This window comes from Mustelus asterias, chromosome 6, assembly GCF_964213995.1.
Source record: "Mustelus asterias chromosome 6, sMusAst1.hap1.1, whole genome shotgun sequence".
NCBI lineage: Eukaryota > Metazoa > Chordata > Chondrichthyes > Carcharhiniformes > Triakidae > Mustelus > Mustelus asterias.
This window is the reverse complement of record NC_135806.1, coordinates 90,122,009-90,139,892: the sequence shown is the minus strand read 5'-3', so window position 1 is coordinate 90,139,892 and position 17,884 is coordinate 90,122,009. Positions and strand designations below refer to the sequence as shown.

Below are 17,884 nucleotides of genomic sequence, written 5' to 3'. Positions count from 1 at the left end.
GGCCAGTAAGTTTGACGTCGGTGGTGGGCAAGTTATTGGAAGGTGTGATAAGGGATAGGATCTACAAATATTTGGATAGACAGGGACTTATTAGGGAGAGTCAACATGGCTTTGTGCGTGGTAGGTCATGTTTGACCAATCTATTCGAGTTTTTCGAGGAGGTTACCAGGAAAGTGGATGAAGGGAAGGCGGTGGATGTTGTCTACCTGGATTTCAGCAAGGCCTTTGACAAGGTCCCTCATGGGAGGTTAGTTAGGAAGGTTCAGTCGCTAGGTATACATGGGGAGGTAGTAAATTGGATAAGACACTGGCTCAATGTTTGCTACCAAATAAACCTGTTGGACTTTAACCTGGTGTTGTTAAACTTCTTTCAATGGAAGAAGCCAGAGAGTGGTTGTGGAGGATTGCTTCTCTGAGTGGAGGCCTATGACTAGTGGTGTGCCGCAGGGATCGGTGTTGGGTCCATTGTTGTTTGTCATCTATATCAATGATCTGGATGATAATGTGGTCAATTGGATCAGCAAGTTTGCTGATGATACAAAGATTGGAGGTGTAGTGGACAGTGAGGAAGGTTTTCAAAGCTTGCAGAGGGATTTGGACCAACTAGAAAAATGGGCTGAAAAATGGCAAGTGGAATTTAACGCAGACAAGTGTGAGATATTGCACATTGGAAGGACAAACCAAAGAAGAACGTACAGGGTAAATGGTAGGAATCTGAAGAGTGCAGTTGAACAGAGGGATCTGGGAATACAGGTACAGAATTCACTAAAAGTGACGTCACAGGTGGATAGGGTCGTAAAGAGTGCCTTTGGTACATTGGCCTTTATAAATCGGAGTATCGAGTATAAAAGTTGGAGTGTTATGGTAAGGTTATACAAGGCATTGGTGAGGCCGAATTTGGAGTATTGTGTACAGTTTTGGTCACCTAGTTACAGGAAGGATGTAAATAAGATTGAAAGAGTGCAGAGAAGGTTCACAAGGATGTTGCCGGGACTTGAGAAGCTGAGTTACAGAGAGAGATTGAATAGGTTGGGACTTTATTCCCTGGAGCGTAGAAGATTGAGGGGAGAATTGATAGAGGTGTATCAGATTTTGATGGGTATAGATAGAGTGAATGCAAGCAGGCTTTTTCCGCTGAGGCTAGGGGAGAAAAAAACCAGAGGGCATGGGTTAAGGGTGAAAGGAGAAAAGTTTAAAGGGAATATTAGGGGGAGCTTCTTCACGCAGAGAGTGGTGGGAGTGTGGAATGAGCTGCCGGATAAAGTGGTAAATAACTTTTAACATTTAAGAAAAACTTGGACGGGTTCATGGATGAGAGGGGTGTGGAGGGATATGGTCCAAGTGCAGGTCAGTGGGACTAGGCATAAAATGGTTCGGCACAGACAAGAAGGGCCAAAAGGCCTGTTTCTGAGCTGTAATTTTCTATGGTTCTAATTGACTGACCTAGTTAGAGAATACTATGAAGCCAAGCCACCTCTAATTCTGAGACGTTAGTGTTTGATGTGAAAAAATTCCACCAGTATCTTTATGGATGGAAATTTGTCATTATCACAGACCACAAGCCACTACTGGGACTGCTAAGGGAGGACAAAGTGGTGCTGCCCATAGCATTGGCCTGAATCCAGCGACATGCTTTAGTACTGGCCACCTACAATTACCAATTGGAGCACCATCCAGGAGGCTGAATTACAACGCAGATGCCTTGAGTCGGCTGCTGTTAGCAGACACCCGACTGTGGTACCCCCAATGGAAGCGACTGTAATGACAATGAATTTTTTGGAGATTCTCCCAATGGCAGCAAATAATATTTGACTGAACTATTGGGATTAAAGCAGACACGTACCCAGGGCCGATGGCCTACAATCTAGGACCTTAAAGGAAGTGGCAGTAGAGATAGTGGAGGCATTGGTTATAATATTTCAAAATACCCTAGATTCTGGAAAGGTTCCAGTGCACTTGAAAAAGGCTAATATAATGCCCCTGTTCAATAATGGAGAAAGGCGCAAAGTAGGAAACTAAAGACCAGTTAGTTTAAAGTTTGGAGGAAATGGTTGGAATCCATTATTAAGGAAGTAGTAAGGTGGCATTTGGAAAGTCAAAATGCAATCCATCAGAGTCAGCATGGTTTCATGAAGAGTAAATGGTGTATGACTAATTTGCTCGAGTTCTCGGAAGATGTAACAAGCAAAGTGGATAATGGGGATCCGATAGATGTTGTATATCTGGACTTCCAGAAGGCATTTGATAAGCTGCCGCACAAAAGGTTAATATATACAAGGTAAAATCTCACAGTGTTAGGGGTGATACATTAGCTTGGGTAGAGGATTGGCTCTGCAACAGAAAGTGGGAAAGAGAGTGGGAATAAATGGGTCTTTTTCTGGTTGGCAAGCTGTAACTAGTAGTGTGTCACAGGGCACGGTCCTTGGGCCCCAACTATTTACAATCTACATTAATGACTTGAATGCAGGGATTGAATGTACTGTAGCCAAATTTGCAGAAAGCACTAAAATAGGTGGGAAAGCAAACTGCAATGTTGAAGAAAGACATTTCTAAATGGATAGGGATAGGTTCGGTGAGTGGGCCAAAATTTGACAGGTGGAATTTAACATGGATAAGTGAGGTTATCCATTTTGGCTGGAGGGATAAAAAGGTAGCTTATTATCTAAATGGAGAGAAACTTCAAAATACTTCAATGCAGAATCTGGGTGCCCTCATTCATGAATTGCAGAAAGTTAGTATGCAGGTGCAGCAGCTAATAAGGAAGGAAAATGGAATTTTGTCATTCATTGTTAATGAAAAAAGTATATAAGTAGGGACGTGCTGTTACACTGTATAGGGCATTGATGAGACAACATCAGCAGTACGTGCAGAATTTTGGTCCCCTTACTTGTAGAGGGATGTAAATGTATTAAAGGCGGTTCAAAGAAGATTCACTAGATTGATTACAGGGATGAAGGCCTTGTCTTTTGAAGAGGGACTGAACATTTAGGCCTATACTTGCTGGAGTTTTGAAGAATGAGAGGAGATTTAATTGAGGTTTACAAGATTCACAGGGTAGATGTAGAGAGATAACTTCCCCTTGTTGGACAATCTAAAATGAGAGGCCATAGTTTTAGATTAAGGGGTGGCAGATTTAAAACAGAAATGAGGTGGAATTACTTCGTTCAAAGGGTCGTGAATCTGTGGAATTCTCTACTTCGAGTGCAGTGGACATCAGAACACTAAAAAAAGTTTAGGAGGAGATAGATAGGTTTTTAATATTTTAGCGGGATGTAGGAGAAACGGATGCACAATGCCCAGGACATGGTCCAGACTGCGTATGGGACCCCAATGATAAGAACATTCAGGGCAATCGAGGACACTGCTGTGGAGATCGTCAAGGTCACACAGAAGGGCCAAACTGGCGATGGCAAGACCATCATTCCATGTGCATATAGTGTGATGGTGGGGGTGAGGGTGATGAAGTGCCTCCTCTGAAAACATACTGAACATTGGGTTGTGTGGAAAGCTTCAGCATTGCAGGTATAGGCAGATCTGAAGATTTACGTATAGAAACTTTGAAGATGCTAAGACACATTGAAAAGGCTGTTAATAAAGCATAGGATCCTCAGCTTTATAAGTGGAGGCATAGAATACAAGAACAAGGAGGTTATACTAAAACTTAGTAAGTCACTGGTTAGACATCAGCTAGAATTTTGGGTACTTCATTTTAGAAAGGATGTCGAGGCCTTGGAAAGGATATAAAGAAAATTTACTGAAGTGGTGCGAAGAATGTGGGACTTCAATTATGTAGAGAGCATAGAGAAACTGGGATTGTTCAGCTTGGAGCTAAGATGACATGGAGATTTAATAAAGGCGGTCAAAGTCATTTGATAGAGTCCATAAGGAGAAACTGTTTTCACTGACAGTAAGAGTTTTAACAACACCAGGTTAAAGTCCAGCAGGTTTATTTGGTAGCAAATGTCATTAGCTTTCGGAGCGCTGCTCCTTCGTCAGATGGAGTGGAGATCTGCTCACAAACAAGGCACACAGAGCAGATATGCGAGCAGATATCCACTCCATCTGACGAAGGGCTCTGAAAGCTAATGACATTTGCTACCAAATAAACCTGTTGGACTTTAACCTGGTGTTGTTAAAACTCTTACTGTGTTTATCCCAGTCCAACGCCGACATCTCCACATCTTCACTGACAGTAACCAGAGGATACAGAATTAAAGTAATTGGCAAAAGAATCAGAGGTTATGTGAACGCTTTTTAAAGCACCGAGTGATTATGATTTGAAATGCAATGCCTGAAAGCATGGTACAAGCATGCTCAGTGATCACTTTCTATAGGGCATTGGATAAAAGTTGATGGGGAGGAAACTGTAGGGCTTCTGGACAAAGAGCAGGAGAGTACCACTTAATGACAGTTCTTTCAAAGAGCCAGCACAGGCATGATGGACCAAATGATCTCCTTCTTTGCTGTAAGATTCTATGGCCAGAATGTTACATTCCACCCCTGGCAGGTTCTGAGCCGGAGAGGGAGCGTGAAGTTGCACTGACAGAATTCCTGGCCACCTCAACCTCGCAGTAATTTTACGCTGGTGTGGGCAGACCTCGGATGGGAAGCCTGCCTTACCCAGTTCAGATCCTCAAGTGGCGAATTAATGGCCTCTTGAGGTATGTTTCCCACTCGGCCTCAATTTTCAGGCTGGTAGATGGAAGATAGCTCAGGAAGGGAAACCCAGAAATGAAGAAAGATCAATCTCAGATGGGAGGGGAAGTCCGCTTCCAACTGGTGGCACCCTCCCCTTAAGGCCCAGTGACCTTTGGACCTCCCTTCTCTTCCCACCAACCTATCCCCAAAGACCCAAACCACCCTCTCCCTCACGTCCCCAGACCACCTGGGCCTCTGGTTCCTGGAGCCCAAGCTCTGACAGCTCCATGCAGTGCCTCTTCAATCACTGCAGCACTGTTGCTAAAAGGACTGGAGAGTTGACGGCCAGCCAAGTTGGGCATTACGTCTCCAAGGCTTCAGATAAGATAAGCAAGTCCCAATTGACCCAATGTTAGTGTAAAATAATAGTGGCCCCCTCAATCGGTGGGGATGTGTTCTTCGCCAACTCTCCACCAATCTAAAAATTCAAGCATGTAGTTTTATGATTTATGGAAGTATTGCTCTTGCCAGTATTAAAATTTGTCCCATTTTCTGAAATGTTATTTTAAAATGTCGAGCATTAAACTTTCCAGCAGTGATGCAAATATGGCATGAAATTAAGCCTAACTATGTTATCAATTCTAACCTTGCAGTGATCCCGATAGTTGCATCTGTCAAAATTAAAATAAATATCCAGAAGGATTTCTACCTCCATGGGGGAGTCAGAATATCTCCTGTGACATTTTTAAGATTCAATATTTTCTATCTATCTATGTATATTCTACATTAGAGGATTGATTTAGTTCCTTGAATTACAGATAGAAAGGTGTGGCCAGTCCTCCCAATTGTGTGTTCTTGGCTCTTTTGATGAATCCAGTTAAGGGTACCTGGTACAGAGGTATATATACAGGTATATGAATGACAATGATACAGCTATATAATTTTTCAAACATGGAATCCAGAACTAACAACAATTCATATATAAATAGGGCTGGAGGAGGTTAACGGATGAGGCCATTTGAAAACAAGGATAAGAATTTCAAATTTAAGCTTTTGGTGGACCTTATCTCAGTTTAACAGCTGCTGAAGCACTTATTCATGTTTTTGCTACCTCTGGACTTGATTATTCCAATGCATTCCTGGTCAGACACCCACCTTCCACCCATCCACAATTTTAATCATTTTGTGAGTACAGCTTCAGCAGTCACATTCCCTCCCTGAACTAGCTGCCTCTCTTTCTCACTTTCTTCTTTAAATTTCTCCTTGAAACTTACCTTCCTGATTAAGCTTTTGGTAATTTGTACTAATATTCCCTTAAATGGCTGAGTGTCAAATGTTGCTTGGTAATGCAGCTGTGAAGTACCTTGGATTGTTTAACTAGGTTAAAGGTGCAATATAACTGCAAGTCATTGTTAGTCCAACATCAGCCAACAAGCAGAAGAGTGATGGATGACTAGGTCTTGGTGCATTCAATAGTGTGATTAAATGCAAAACAGCTCACAATAACTACAGATGAGGAAAGAAGGCAACAAATTATCATAGAATGTTATAGCACGGAAATAGTAAGTAGTCTCACAACACCAGGTTGAAGTCCAACAGGTTTATTTGGTAGCACGAACTTTCGGAGCGCTGCTCCATCAAGTGAGTCCTGATGAAGGAGCAGCACTCCGAAAGCTCGTGCTACCAAATAAACCTGTTGGACTTTAACCTGGTGTTGTGAGACTACTTACTGTGCCCACCCCAGTCCAATGCCGGCAACCCCACATCATGGCTAGCACAGAAATACAAATTTTGGTCCATGACATTGGCCAACTTCCTGTTTGCTCCCACTTATCCTGTGTCTCAACAATCATTTGGAGCAGAAAATTCCATTACTAAGTTCAAATTTTCCAGACCATTTCAGTCCTTAATCACCATTACAATGATGTAAAATATTGATTTCTAACCAGAGATTTACACAAAATAATGTATCCATTGTACGTGAGCATTGACAGTGAATGTTGGCTGGCAGTTTGCTGAGGGTTTTTTTTTGGGACAACACCACATCTGACCCTGGGCTGATGCTGCAGATATGCACTTTGTTCAGAGTATACAGTGGCAGATGGTCACTGTCAGATCAGAGACAAAATGGTTAGCTTAAAAAATGAAAAATATGACGTCAAGGATTGTTCACGCCTAAGTAACAATCCAGAACTCAGAAAAAAATCAAACGGAGTAAAATAAGAGTGAAAAGGATCACCTACAGGGAAATAAAGTCTGGTTTCCAGAAGTTTATTTATTTTTAGGATATTTTTGAAAAAATACTGAGCTAGGAAACTCAGGGCCAGATAGCTTGTTTTGGGACATGTGAAAAAGGACGATAAAACAAATATGCTGACAGCTTCTACAAGTTTTGGTAAATAAATGTTTCAGCTGAGCATATATTTCTGTTATATTCTTCTGGGAATATGCAAACATTATACATTGGTGCTGTCTTTATTTGAAATCACAATGACAGCTTTATTATTGGAGCTATGATATGGTCCAGACAGCAGAAAAAGTACATATATATGAATCAGGATATGTAGGTTAGAGGGATTAGCAGGGTAAATGTGTGAGGTTGTAGGGATAGGGCCTGGGGTGGGATTATTGTCGGAGCAGACTCGATGGACTGAATGGCCTCCTTCTGCACTGTAGGATTCTATGATTTCTATGATCATATTACGAACTATTCCTCCTTACACTCTCTCTCCAGTCACTTGTTTCACAATTGCTGCACTGACAAGTTTGGAGCTCCAGGTATGATCCTGGAATCCAGCTCTTTAAGATAGCTCCTAATTGTAGAGACCCTTTGTGCAGGACTCTTAACTCTATTTCCTCCTGTGCAATTTGTTATAACATTAATTACGTCTTTCTTTTCCCTCTCAAAATGATCAACCCTTACCCTAGCACTCTGAGGTAGCATATTATTCAGGACCATCAATTACAATTCTATTCCTGACTGTAGAATTCCTTCTGTACTACATTTCGGTACTTCATGACATTCAATGCTGACCTTGGAGAGGGTTCAGAGGAGGATACCAAGAATGATTCTGGGAATTAAAGGTTGGACGTATGAGCGTTTGAGGACTCTGGGTCTGTAGTCAATGGAGTTTGGAAGGATGAGGGGGATCTCATTGAAACTTACAGATTACTGAAAACCCTGGATTGAGTGGACGTGGAGAAGATGTTTCCATTATTAGGAGACTAGGATCCAAGGGAGCCTCAGAGTAAAGGGACGACCCGGAGAACAAGATGAGGAGGAATTTCTTCAGCCAAAGGGTGGTGAATCTATTGAATTCATTGCCACAGAAGGCTGTGGAGGCCAGGTCAATGAGTGTATTTAAGACAGATATAGATAGGTTCTTGATTGGTAAGGGGATCAAAGGATAGGGGAAAAGGCAGGAGAATAGGATTGAGAAAAATATCAGTTATGATCGAATAGCAGAGCAGACTCGATGGGCCGAACGGCCTAATTCTGCTCCTATATCTTATGCTCTTAAATTTGGCAACCAATTGCTTCACAACACTGATCTTTGTTTCCCTCTGAGTTGTTTTTGTCAAATGTATTTATCACTGAGAGGTGGTCTTGTGATGTGATGGGTGGTAAATCTACCTCTGAGCCAGAATCTCCAGTTTGAGTCATTTGTTGAACATGTTGGCTATCTTTGGCAGGTGGAGCATTCATGATCTCCCTTATCTCATATGTATCATACAGATTGCCATCCTGCAAACCACCAGAACCATGAATGGTGACTGGTGCTGATTGGAGAATGAGGGCCCCAAATGCAATACAAATGCGCCGGTTAACATAAATCTAAGTATTAGTTGCAGGAAGGTATATCCCATCCGCCAGCTGAAAACCAGACAATGTCTGTAAAAGATATAAATAAATTTATATTTTAAAACTCTCTTGTATTAGTCAATTTTAGGGGAAAAAGTATAACACGGTAGCAGTGATTGTTGATCTTCATTAAAAGTATCTCCTCGAAACTGTGGAAAAGCAGAAAATTACTTGCTGCTGACTGGAGACAGATTTGGAAGGTCTGGTGGGTGGGATGCACCTTTTTGCAACGAGCAGAGATTAATTCTAGCTTGTTCATTCTGAAGGGCAAGTGAAATTTAACCAGCAGGTAATTGCAGAAAGGCATTAGAATTGCTTCATTTATATATGAAATAGAATTATTTCAAATTAATACTCAGATAATACTCAATGGGTGAGGAGCTGAAGATACTTTGCACCTTGTAATCAATGGCTTAAATTCAATCAAAAGAAACAAGTACAAAGTAAAGTTTATTGATTAGTCACAAGTAAGGCTTACATTAACATTGCAATGAAGTTACTGTGAAATTCCCCTTGTCGCCACACTCCGGCGCTTGTTCGGGTCGATGCACCCAACCATCACGTCTTTCAGACTGTAGGAGGAAACCGAAGCAGCCGGAGGAAACCCATGCAGACATGGGAAGAACGTGCAAACTCCACACACTCAGTGACCCAAGCCGGGAATCGAACCCGGGTCCCTGACGCTGTGAGGCAGCAGTGCTAACCACTGTGCCACCGTGCCGCCCTTGAATCAATCAATTGATTCAATGAATCAATGAAATTGAATCAATGGATGGTTTCATAACAGTTTAAACTGTTTGGTGAACTAAGTTAATCTTGCCTAAAGCAATACTTCAGTTGAGACATTGAAGCTTTTAAGGATTGGAAGCAGTAATCAAAATGTAACAGTTAGGGTGAGCAACCACCAAGCATTTAAAAAGGTGAAGACCACAACAAATTGGAGAAACACAGCAACCAAAGTATACATCCGAGCAAGATTATAGAAAAGAACTGGAGGTCCCAGAAGACACTGAAGGAGTAGACAGCCAGTGAGAGATGTGGAAGATACCCAATGCTTCCTTACATTTTATATCTGGAGATAATTATCTCCTATATGGACATTATGAGCTGTGTCAAATTCCTGGAACTCCCTGACAGCAATGTGTGTGTACCTACACCAGAGGCACTGCAGCAATTCAAGAAGGGAGCTCACCACCAGCTTTTCAAGGATGATTAGGATGGGGCAAAAAATGCTGGCTTTACTTGTGACATTCAAAACCCATGAGTGAAAGTAACAGTGAATCGGCCTCGCATTTCCCTCTCAAACCAGCACTAGCTACCAAAGTCTTATCCAATGTTAACTTTGGCACAGTAAGCAGTCTCACAACACCAGGTTAAAGTCCAACAGGTTTATTTCCCCTGGTTGGACTTTAACCTGGTGTTGAGAGACTACTTACTGTGCCAACCCCAGTCCAACGCCGGCAACTCTACATCAATGTTAACTTTATTACAGGGCTCTGTATTGGGGCCAATGAAATTGAATCAATGGATGGTTTCATAACAGTTTAAACTGTTTGGTGAACTAAGTTAATCTTGCCTAAAGCAATACTTCAGTTGAGACATTGAAGCTTTTAAGGTGTAACTGGGGTGATCAGTAAGTTTGCAGACGACACAAAATTGGCAGCACTTGCAGATAGTGAGGAGCATTGTCAGAAGCTACAGAAGGATATAGATAGGCTGGAAATTTGGGCAAAGAAATGGCAGATGGAGTTCAATCCTGATAAATGCGAAGTGATGCATTTTGGTAGAAATAATGTAGGGAGGAGCTATACGATAAATGGCAGAACCATACGCAGAGGGACCTGGGTTTGCAAGTCCACAGATCCTTGAAGGTGACGTCACAGGTGGAGAAGGTGGTGAAGGCAGCATATGGCATGCTTGCCTTTTTAGGATGGGGCATAGATTATAAAAGTTGGGGTCTGATGTTGCAGATGTATAGAACATTGGTTAGGCCGCATTTGGAATACTGCGTCCAGTTCTGGTCGCCACACTACCAGAAGGACGTGGAGGCTTTGGAGAGAGTACAGAGGAGGTTTACCAGGATGTTGCCTGGTATGGAGGGGCTTAGTTACGAGGAGAGATTGGGTAAACTGGGGTTGTTCTCCCTGGAAAGACGGAGGATGAGGGGAGACTTAATAGAGATGTATAAAATTATGAAAGGCGTAGATAGGGTGAACGGTGGGAAGCTTTTCCCCAGGTCGGTGGTGACGTTCACGAGGGGTCATAGGTTCAAGGTTAAGGGGGGGGGGTTTAACACAGATTTCAGAAGGACATATTTTACACAGAGGGTGGTGGGGGCCTGGAATGAGCTGCCAGGCAAGGTGGAGGCAGATACACTGGGAACGTTTAAGACTTATCTAGATCGCCATATGAACGGAGTGGGAATGGAGGGATACAAAAGAATGGTCTAGTTTGGACCAGGGAGTGGCACGGGCTTGGAGGGCCGAAGGGCCTGTTCCTGTGCTGTATTGTTCTTTGTTCATTCTGGAGATGATTCTCTAGCATCCCCTGTCTCTTTGGTCCAACCTGATGTCCCTAACATCATGTCCACTAGTTTCTGGCAGGGAGGTTGCTCTGTTTTATTCAAATAAGGCCCATATGTTAAAATGGTCCAGGGCTTAACCCAAGCTCCTCACCACATTTTCCCTCCCATTCCTGCCACAAATAAACCCCCAACTAAAATCAACTACTCAGTCAGCAAACTCACCAGCTCCGAAGGGTGAATTCCCCTGTTAACTTGTTCTCATTATATATTATGTCTGCACTCATAGTGGAACAGTTGATGTGGAATGTCATGTTGTAATTATGCTTCCTCTACCAGTAGTGGCACAGTAGCAGTCCTCCTGTAATTCAACCTGTACAGCTGAGAAACGTTGATGCTCGAACACTAAAATACTTCCCAAATTAAACATTTATTGTGCTCTCTGTACTTTCTACCAAATGACTGTTCCTTAATTTCAAAATAGAGGTCTTTGCACCTCTGTCTGACATATGGCCTTCTAATAACACAGGCCAGAATTCTCCGGTTGTTCACGCTGGCAGGATCTTCTGGTCCTGCTGATGGCGCACCCCTATTCCTCAGTGAAACACTCTGCAGGAGACCAGAGAAACTCCTCATTGTTATGTTCTATCAAACTTAATGTATGGCAGTGAAGCAAGGAGAGGAAACCCAAACAGAGGAAGAACAACTAAAGCAACTTGGATTTTATAACCCCTTCAACATAAAGCTACATCCCATGCTGTTTCAGCTGCACTAAGAATTTGACACCAAGCCATATAATGAGATATTAGGGCAGATGACTAAAATCTTAGTCAAAGAGGTATGTTTTGAGAAGTGTCTTAAAGGAGGAGGGAGAGATGGTGAAGCAGGGAGGTTTAGGTCAATAACTTTGAAGCATGGGGCCCAGGCAACTAAAGTCATGATCATATGAACATACAAATTATTAGCAGGAATAGGCTATTCAGCTCTTTGTGCTTGCTCCACCATTTGATGAGATTATGGCTGATTTGACTGTGTCCTCAATTCCACTTTTCTTTCTACCTCTTTGACTTCCTTGTTAGTCAAGAATTTATCATCAAGCTCAGCCTTAAAAGCATTCAGTGGTCCTGCCTCTACCTCTCTCTTGGGAAGAGAATTCCACAGGTTGACATCCCAGAGAAAAAAATTCTCCTTGTCCCCATTTTAAATGGGAGGCCCCATATTTTTAAACTGCCTACATCACTTCTAATCTCTTCCACAAGGGGAAACATCCTTTTAGCACCCACCCTACCAGGAGAACTGATGGTGGAGACAAAAACAGCAATGGAGTCTGCAACTGCCCAGAAATCTGGTGCACACTGGCAGAAACATCTGCATTTTCCATGCAAATGTAGGAGATTTAACACCCATTCTTTGATCTCTCCAGCATAATTAAGGACCCCACGCACCCCTACTCTCTTCCACATTCTTCCATCAGGAAAAAGATATAAAAGTCTGAGGTCACATACCAATCAACTCAAGAGCAGCTTCTTTCCTGCTGCCATCAGACTTTTGAATGGACCTACCTCACATTAAGTTGATCTTTCTCTACACCCTAGCAATGACTGTAACACTATTCTGCATTCTCTTCTTTCCTTCTCTATGAACGGCATGCATTGTCTGTATAGCGTGCTAGGAACAATACTTTTCACTGTATACGAAAACATGTGACAATAATAAATCAAATCAAAATTAAGACCCCTGATGATTTTGAACACTTCTATCAAGTCTCTTCTCCAAACAAAATCCCAATCTTTCTATGCAACTAAAATTCCTCATCCCTGGAACCAGTCTCAAATCTTTTCTGAGCCCTCTCTAATGCCTTCACATCTGTCCTTAACTGTACCCCCACGACTTGCCTGGGCTTGCAAAATCTCACTAACTGTCCTGGCTGGAGACAATACACATCACTTTAACCTGTGCTTAACCCACTCTCCACTCACATTGTCTATACCTTTAAGACTTGATTACCTGTAAAAACTCACATTCCAACCATTATTTTGTAAATTGAGTTTGTGTCTTTATATGCCCTGTTTGTGAACAGAACTCCCATTCACCTGATGAAGGAGCAGCGCTCTGAAAGCATGTGGCTTGTGCTACCAAATAAACCTGTTGGACTTTAACCTGGTGTTGCGAGACTTCTTACTGTGCTTAACTGTGGCACCCAGAACTAGATACAATAATACTCCAGTTGAAACCAAATTAATGTTTTATACAAATTTAATATAACTTAGACCATAAGATATAGGAGCAGAATTAGGCCATTCAGCCCATCGAGTCTTCTCCATTCAATCATGCCTGATATGATTTTCATCCCCATTCTCCTGCCTTCTCCCCATAACCCTTGATCCCATTATTGATCAAGAATCTATCTATTCCTTGCTTTTGAACTTTATGCCTCGATTGATAAAGCAAAAAACTCTATTAACTGCACTCTCAACCAGCCCTATCATCTTCAATAATTTATGCACATATACACCAAAGTCCCTCTGTTCCTGCACCCCCTTTACAATTGTAAACTTCGTTTTACATTGCTCCTATGTATTCTTCATACCAAAACTATTCACACTTCTCTGCATTAAGTTTTATCTGCCACTTGTCTGCCGATTGCACCAATGCGTAAATGTCCTTTAAAGTTCCAAACTATTTTCTTCATATTTTTCACAATGCTTCCAAGTTTCATGTCATCCGAAAATTTTGAAACTGTGTGCTGTACACCAAAGTCTAGGAAGCAGCAGTCTTAATACTATAAACCTTCCTCCAGTCCAAAAAACAATTGTTCACCACTAATCTTTGCTTGCTGCCATTCAGTAATGCTGGATTTCCTTAATTAATCAACATTTGCACAAGTGATTATTCATTTTATCAAGTTATTGGTCAGGCTTTTCTGCTCCCATTCACCATGGGAATTGTTATGGGCAGGACAGAAAACTTGATGGACCAGCAAAAGATCCATCGACTTTGGGTGGAAATTTCCAGTCGCACTGCAACGGGACCATAAAATCCTGCCTAATGAGCTTCCCCATCACCGAGGTTTAAACTGACTGGCCTGTAGTTATGGGGTTTATTTTGCACACTATTTTGATTTGATTTATTGTTGTGACATGTATTGGGATACAGTGAAAAGTATTGTTTCTTGTGCAGTATACAAACCATACCATTCATAGAGTACATGGGGAGAAGAAAAAGAATGAGTGCAAAATATTAGACAGCTTAGAGGAGTTAAAGTATCAGAGCACAGAACAAGAGTAAAAAATGGAAGAGGGTATGCTGGGGACAGCTCGCAAGAATTCTCCTCGCTCTGGCACCATCTTGAATCAGAAGAGAAATATTTTGAACAGTCAAAAATGATTGGAAAACTATGACCAGTGCCTCTGCAATTTCCACTCTCTCTCTTCCTTCAGTATCCTTGGGCGCATCTCACCTGGTCCTACTGCCTTATCAACTTGAAGAACAGACAGTTTATACAATACTTCCTGATCAATTGTAAACCCTTCAAATGTCTGAGCTATCTCCTCTTTCGCCATGACTGCATCTTCTTTCTTGGTGAACACAGATGCAAAGTATTCAAAGCATAATGAATCCCTTTTTGGTGCCTCATCTGACCAATTCTCTTCTTATCACTCTTTTACAATTTTTATGCCTGTAGAAAACATTTGGATTTCCTTTTATGTTAGCTGCCTGCCTCTTCTCATACTTAGCTGCATTGTTCCAGTGAAGCACAACATAAGCTCGTGGAACAGCACCTTATCTTTTGATTAGGCATGTTCCAGCCTTCGGGACTCAATGCTGCGTTCAACAATTTAGACCGTAATCTTTGCTTCCCCATTTTGTTTCCTTTTCTTTACATGCGTCAGCTATAGTCTTGTTTTTCTCATTTTTGCTTTTTCATGACAGCCGTTCATTATGCTGCCAATCATAAGAACATAAGAAATAGGAGCAGGAGTAGGCCATCTAGCCTGCCCTGCCATTCAATAAGATCATGGCTGATCTGAAGTGGATCAGTTCCACTTACCCGCCTGATCCCCATAACCCCTAATTCCCTTACCGATCAGGAATCCATCTATCCGTGATTTAAACATATTCAACGAGGTAGCCTCCACCACTTCAGTGGGCAAAGAATTCCAGAGTTCACCACCCTCAGAGAAGAAGTTCCTCCTCAACTCTGTCCTAAACTGACCCCCCTTTATTTTGAGGCTGTGCCCTCTAGTTCTAGCTTCCTTTCTAAATGGAAAGAATCTCTCCACCTCTACCCTATCCAGCCCCTTCATTATCTTATAGGTCTCTATAAGATCCCCCCCTCAGCCTTCTAAATTCCAACGAGTACAAACCCAATCTGCTCAGTCTCTCCTCATAAACCCCTCATCTCTGGTATCAACCTGGTGAACCTTCTCTGCACTCCCTCCAAGGCCAATATATCCTTCCGCAAATAAGGGGACCAATACTGCACACAGTATTCCAGCTGCGGCCTTACCTCCTCTAGACCAATCTCTTATTGCTTTACTTGTCCCATTACTACTCTTTTGTCATTTGAAGTCTCTCTTCTTCAACCCTATCTCGCCCTTTTGTTCTTTTTCCACCCACCCCCTTTTCACCTACAAAAAGCCTCATGTTTCTAATCTTTTCCAGTTGTGATGAAAGACCAAGATCTGAAACATTAATTCAGTATTTTTCTCTCTCTCTTCAGATGCTGCCAGACCTGCTGAGTATTTTCAGCATTTTCTGCTTTTATTGCATAAATATATATTTATATTGCACACCAGCTGGACACCTTTGGCAAAGCTTTTGGTGATCTGCCCTCATATAGTCTGATGTGACATGGTGTTCAATTTTGTTTTATAACACTTCTCCGGAGTTTCATTATGTTAACACCACTGAATATCAATTGTTGCTGTTGTTGATGGAATGGACAGATGGGTGCTTGTTGAATATGCCTAGGTTAACTGCCACTGGCATGCAATGAATAACACCTTGCACCTGTTGAAAGCCAGCCAGAGCTGCAAACCCAAGCTCCCACTCATTCCAACCAGCAATATCATAAGAGAAGTGCACAGGATTGGTGCCCTGGCACCTGTTTTGTGCATTTGTGCACCTCCGACAGCGAGATTTTACAAATGCCTCCTGCTGATTACTGAAAGGATCTAGAAGCATAGAAGTCAAGGGTTTGGCAGCCACTGGTAAAGCATGGCGACTAGGTCTAACTGACAGTAGGTCTTATTCCAGCAGACTGCATCTGTCTGCCCTGCAAGTCCCTAACACACTGGTGCTCTGATCTAACTTTCACAATTACATCCAAATCCAGGGTTCACCCATGTTAAAATAGTTCCTAAGTGTCAGAAGGAAATAATTATTACAGCAGCAACATCTAAATCGCATTTTGCCACATTTTCAAACAATTTCTAATCTCTTTGATACAGTTTTAAAATGTGCCCTCCAACACTGAAAATTAGCATGGGGTCAAAATGTAACACTCAGATTATAGATTAAACGTGAAACCAATTTTACATTAAAACTTATTTGACCCCTGGTTAATTTGTGCTAATTAAAAGAACATTCAGATTTAAATTACTTCAACCAAAAGAGAAAATACTGGAAAATCTCAGCAGGTCTGGCAGCATCTGCAAGGAGAGAAAAGAACTGACGTTTCGAGTCCAGGTGACCCTTTGTCAAAGCTAAAAGGTATAGAAAGTGGGAGTTTTAGTCCGCAATAATTTGCTTTTATTTAAATTACTTCAATCTGTTTGCTTAAGTAAGATGAGAAGTAGGGCCGTGATAATCATAGTAAAGAGAAAAACTAGGTGATTACAATACATTCCACTTAAATTATGCAATATCATTTATCATAGCTGCAGAAACATGTACAATCCAAACTGCCTCCGCTGTCAGCCTGAAGGAAGTTGCAGAAGGATAGTATGTGATATTAGCACGCATGCTATGCTGCTGCCTTTTTAAGAGTAAGAAAGTTTGTCTCCTGTTTCCCTTTCAATAATAGACCAGATTCAGCAAGAATCGAAGAAAAAGAGTAAGATAAAATTGGAAACTTACCTTGAATGATACCCAGTAGACTGTAAAATACTAAATATCCTTTTGCGTTGTTGCAGCACTGAAGGCATTTTGGTGTAAAATTTCCCCAACCACATGGTCCTTCCTCAAATTCTTGCTCAATTGTTTCCTTTTTTTCTGGTTGATATGGCTTTTGTTGTACACTTGGCTTGTCATCAGCGATGAAGGCTGGATTTTCCACTCCGTTGTCCATTTCGTTAACCAACTATGTTAAAGCAATACTGCTTAACAGTTAAAAATTCACAGCAGCAGTCAGAGCACGGTGACTAAACTATATAACCTGAAGTCCTTTCATGTACAATAGTTCTATTATATAATTTGATTCATTTTCGGGACGTTGCTTGATCTGCCAGCTGATTGCAAAATAAAAATGACTTTTTTTCTATCTGACAGAGAAGTCAGTGTGTTTGCAATCCATCTGGCTGTAAATTCAGTTCATCTCTGCCCACAAGTGATATGCAGTATTGCATTTCCATCAAGTAGAGGCGGAACAAAAGTTCCAGTTAATCCAATCAGCATGCTGATATTGCAATTACGAGTAATAGACATGCCAGCTAATGTCTGTGGGAGATCTATTTCCAACCAATCATCACTGCACATTTTCTCATACAAATGAAATCAAATATTGAGCAAACACTCGGTCAATTTCTGTGCTCAAATTCGTGCATTTCTTCACTTATAAACTTCTAGAAAGGCAGGAAATCCGTGGTGTTGCTTCATTGTAGTGTTGCCGCGTGTTTAACCCATTCAGAACTGAGAGCTTC

General features: G+C 41.7%; 1 protein-coding gene across 1 annotated transcript in view; it reads right to left on the bottom strand.

Moving 5' to 3' along the window:
• Nucleotides 1-17,567, bottom strand: part of LOC144494992 (solute carrier organic anion transporter family member 4C1-like) — a 130,412-nt gene extending 112,845 nt beyond the window's left edge. Inside the window, exon 1 of the mRNA XM_078214720.1 lies at nucleotides 17,103-17,567. Within this exon, the coding sequence (XP_078070846.1) occupies nucleotides 17,103-17,313 (211 nt within the window). The 5' untranslated portion in view covers nucleotides 17,314-17,567. The remainder of the gene's footprint in view (nucleotides 1-17,102) is intronic.
• Between the last annotated feature and the right edge of the window lie 317 nt (nucleotides 17,568-17,884).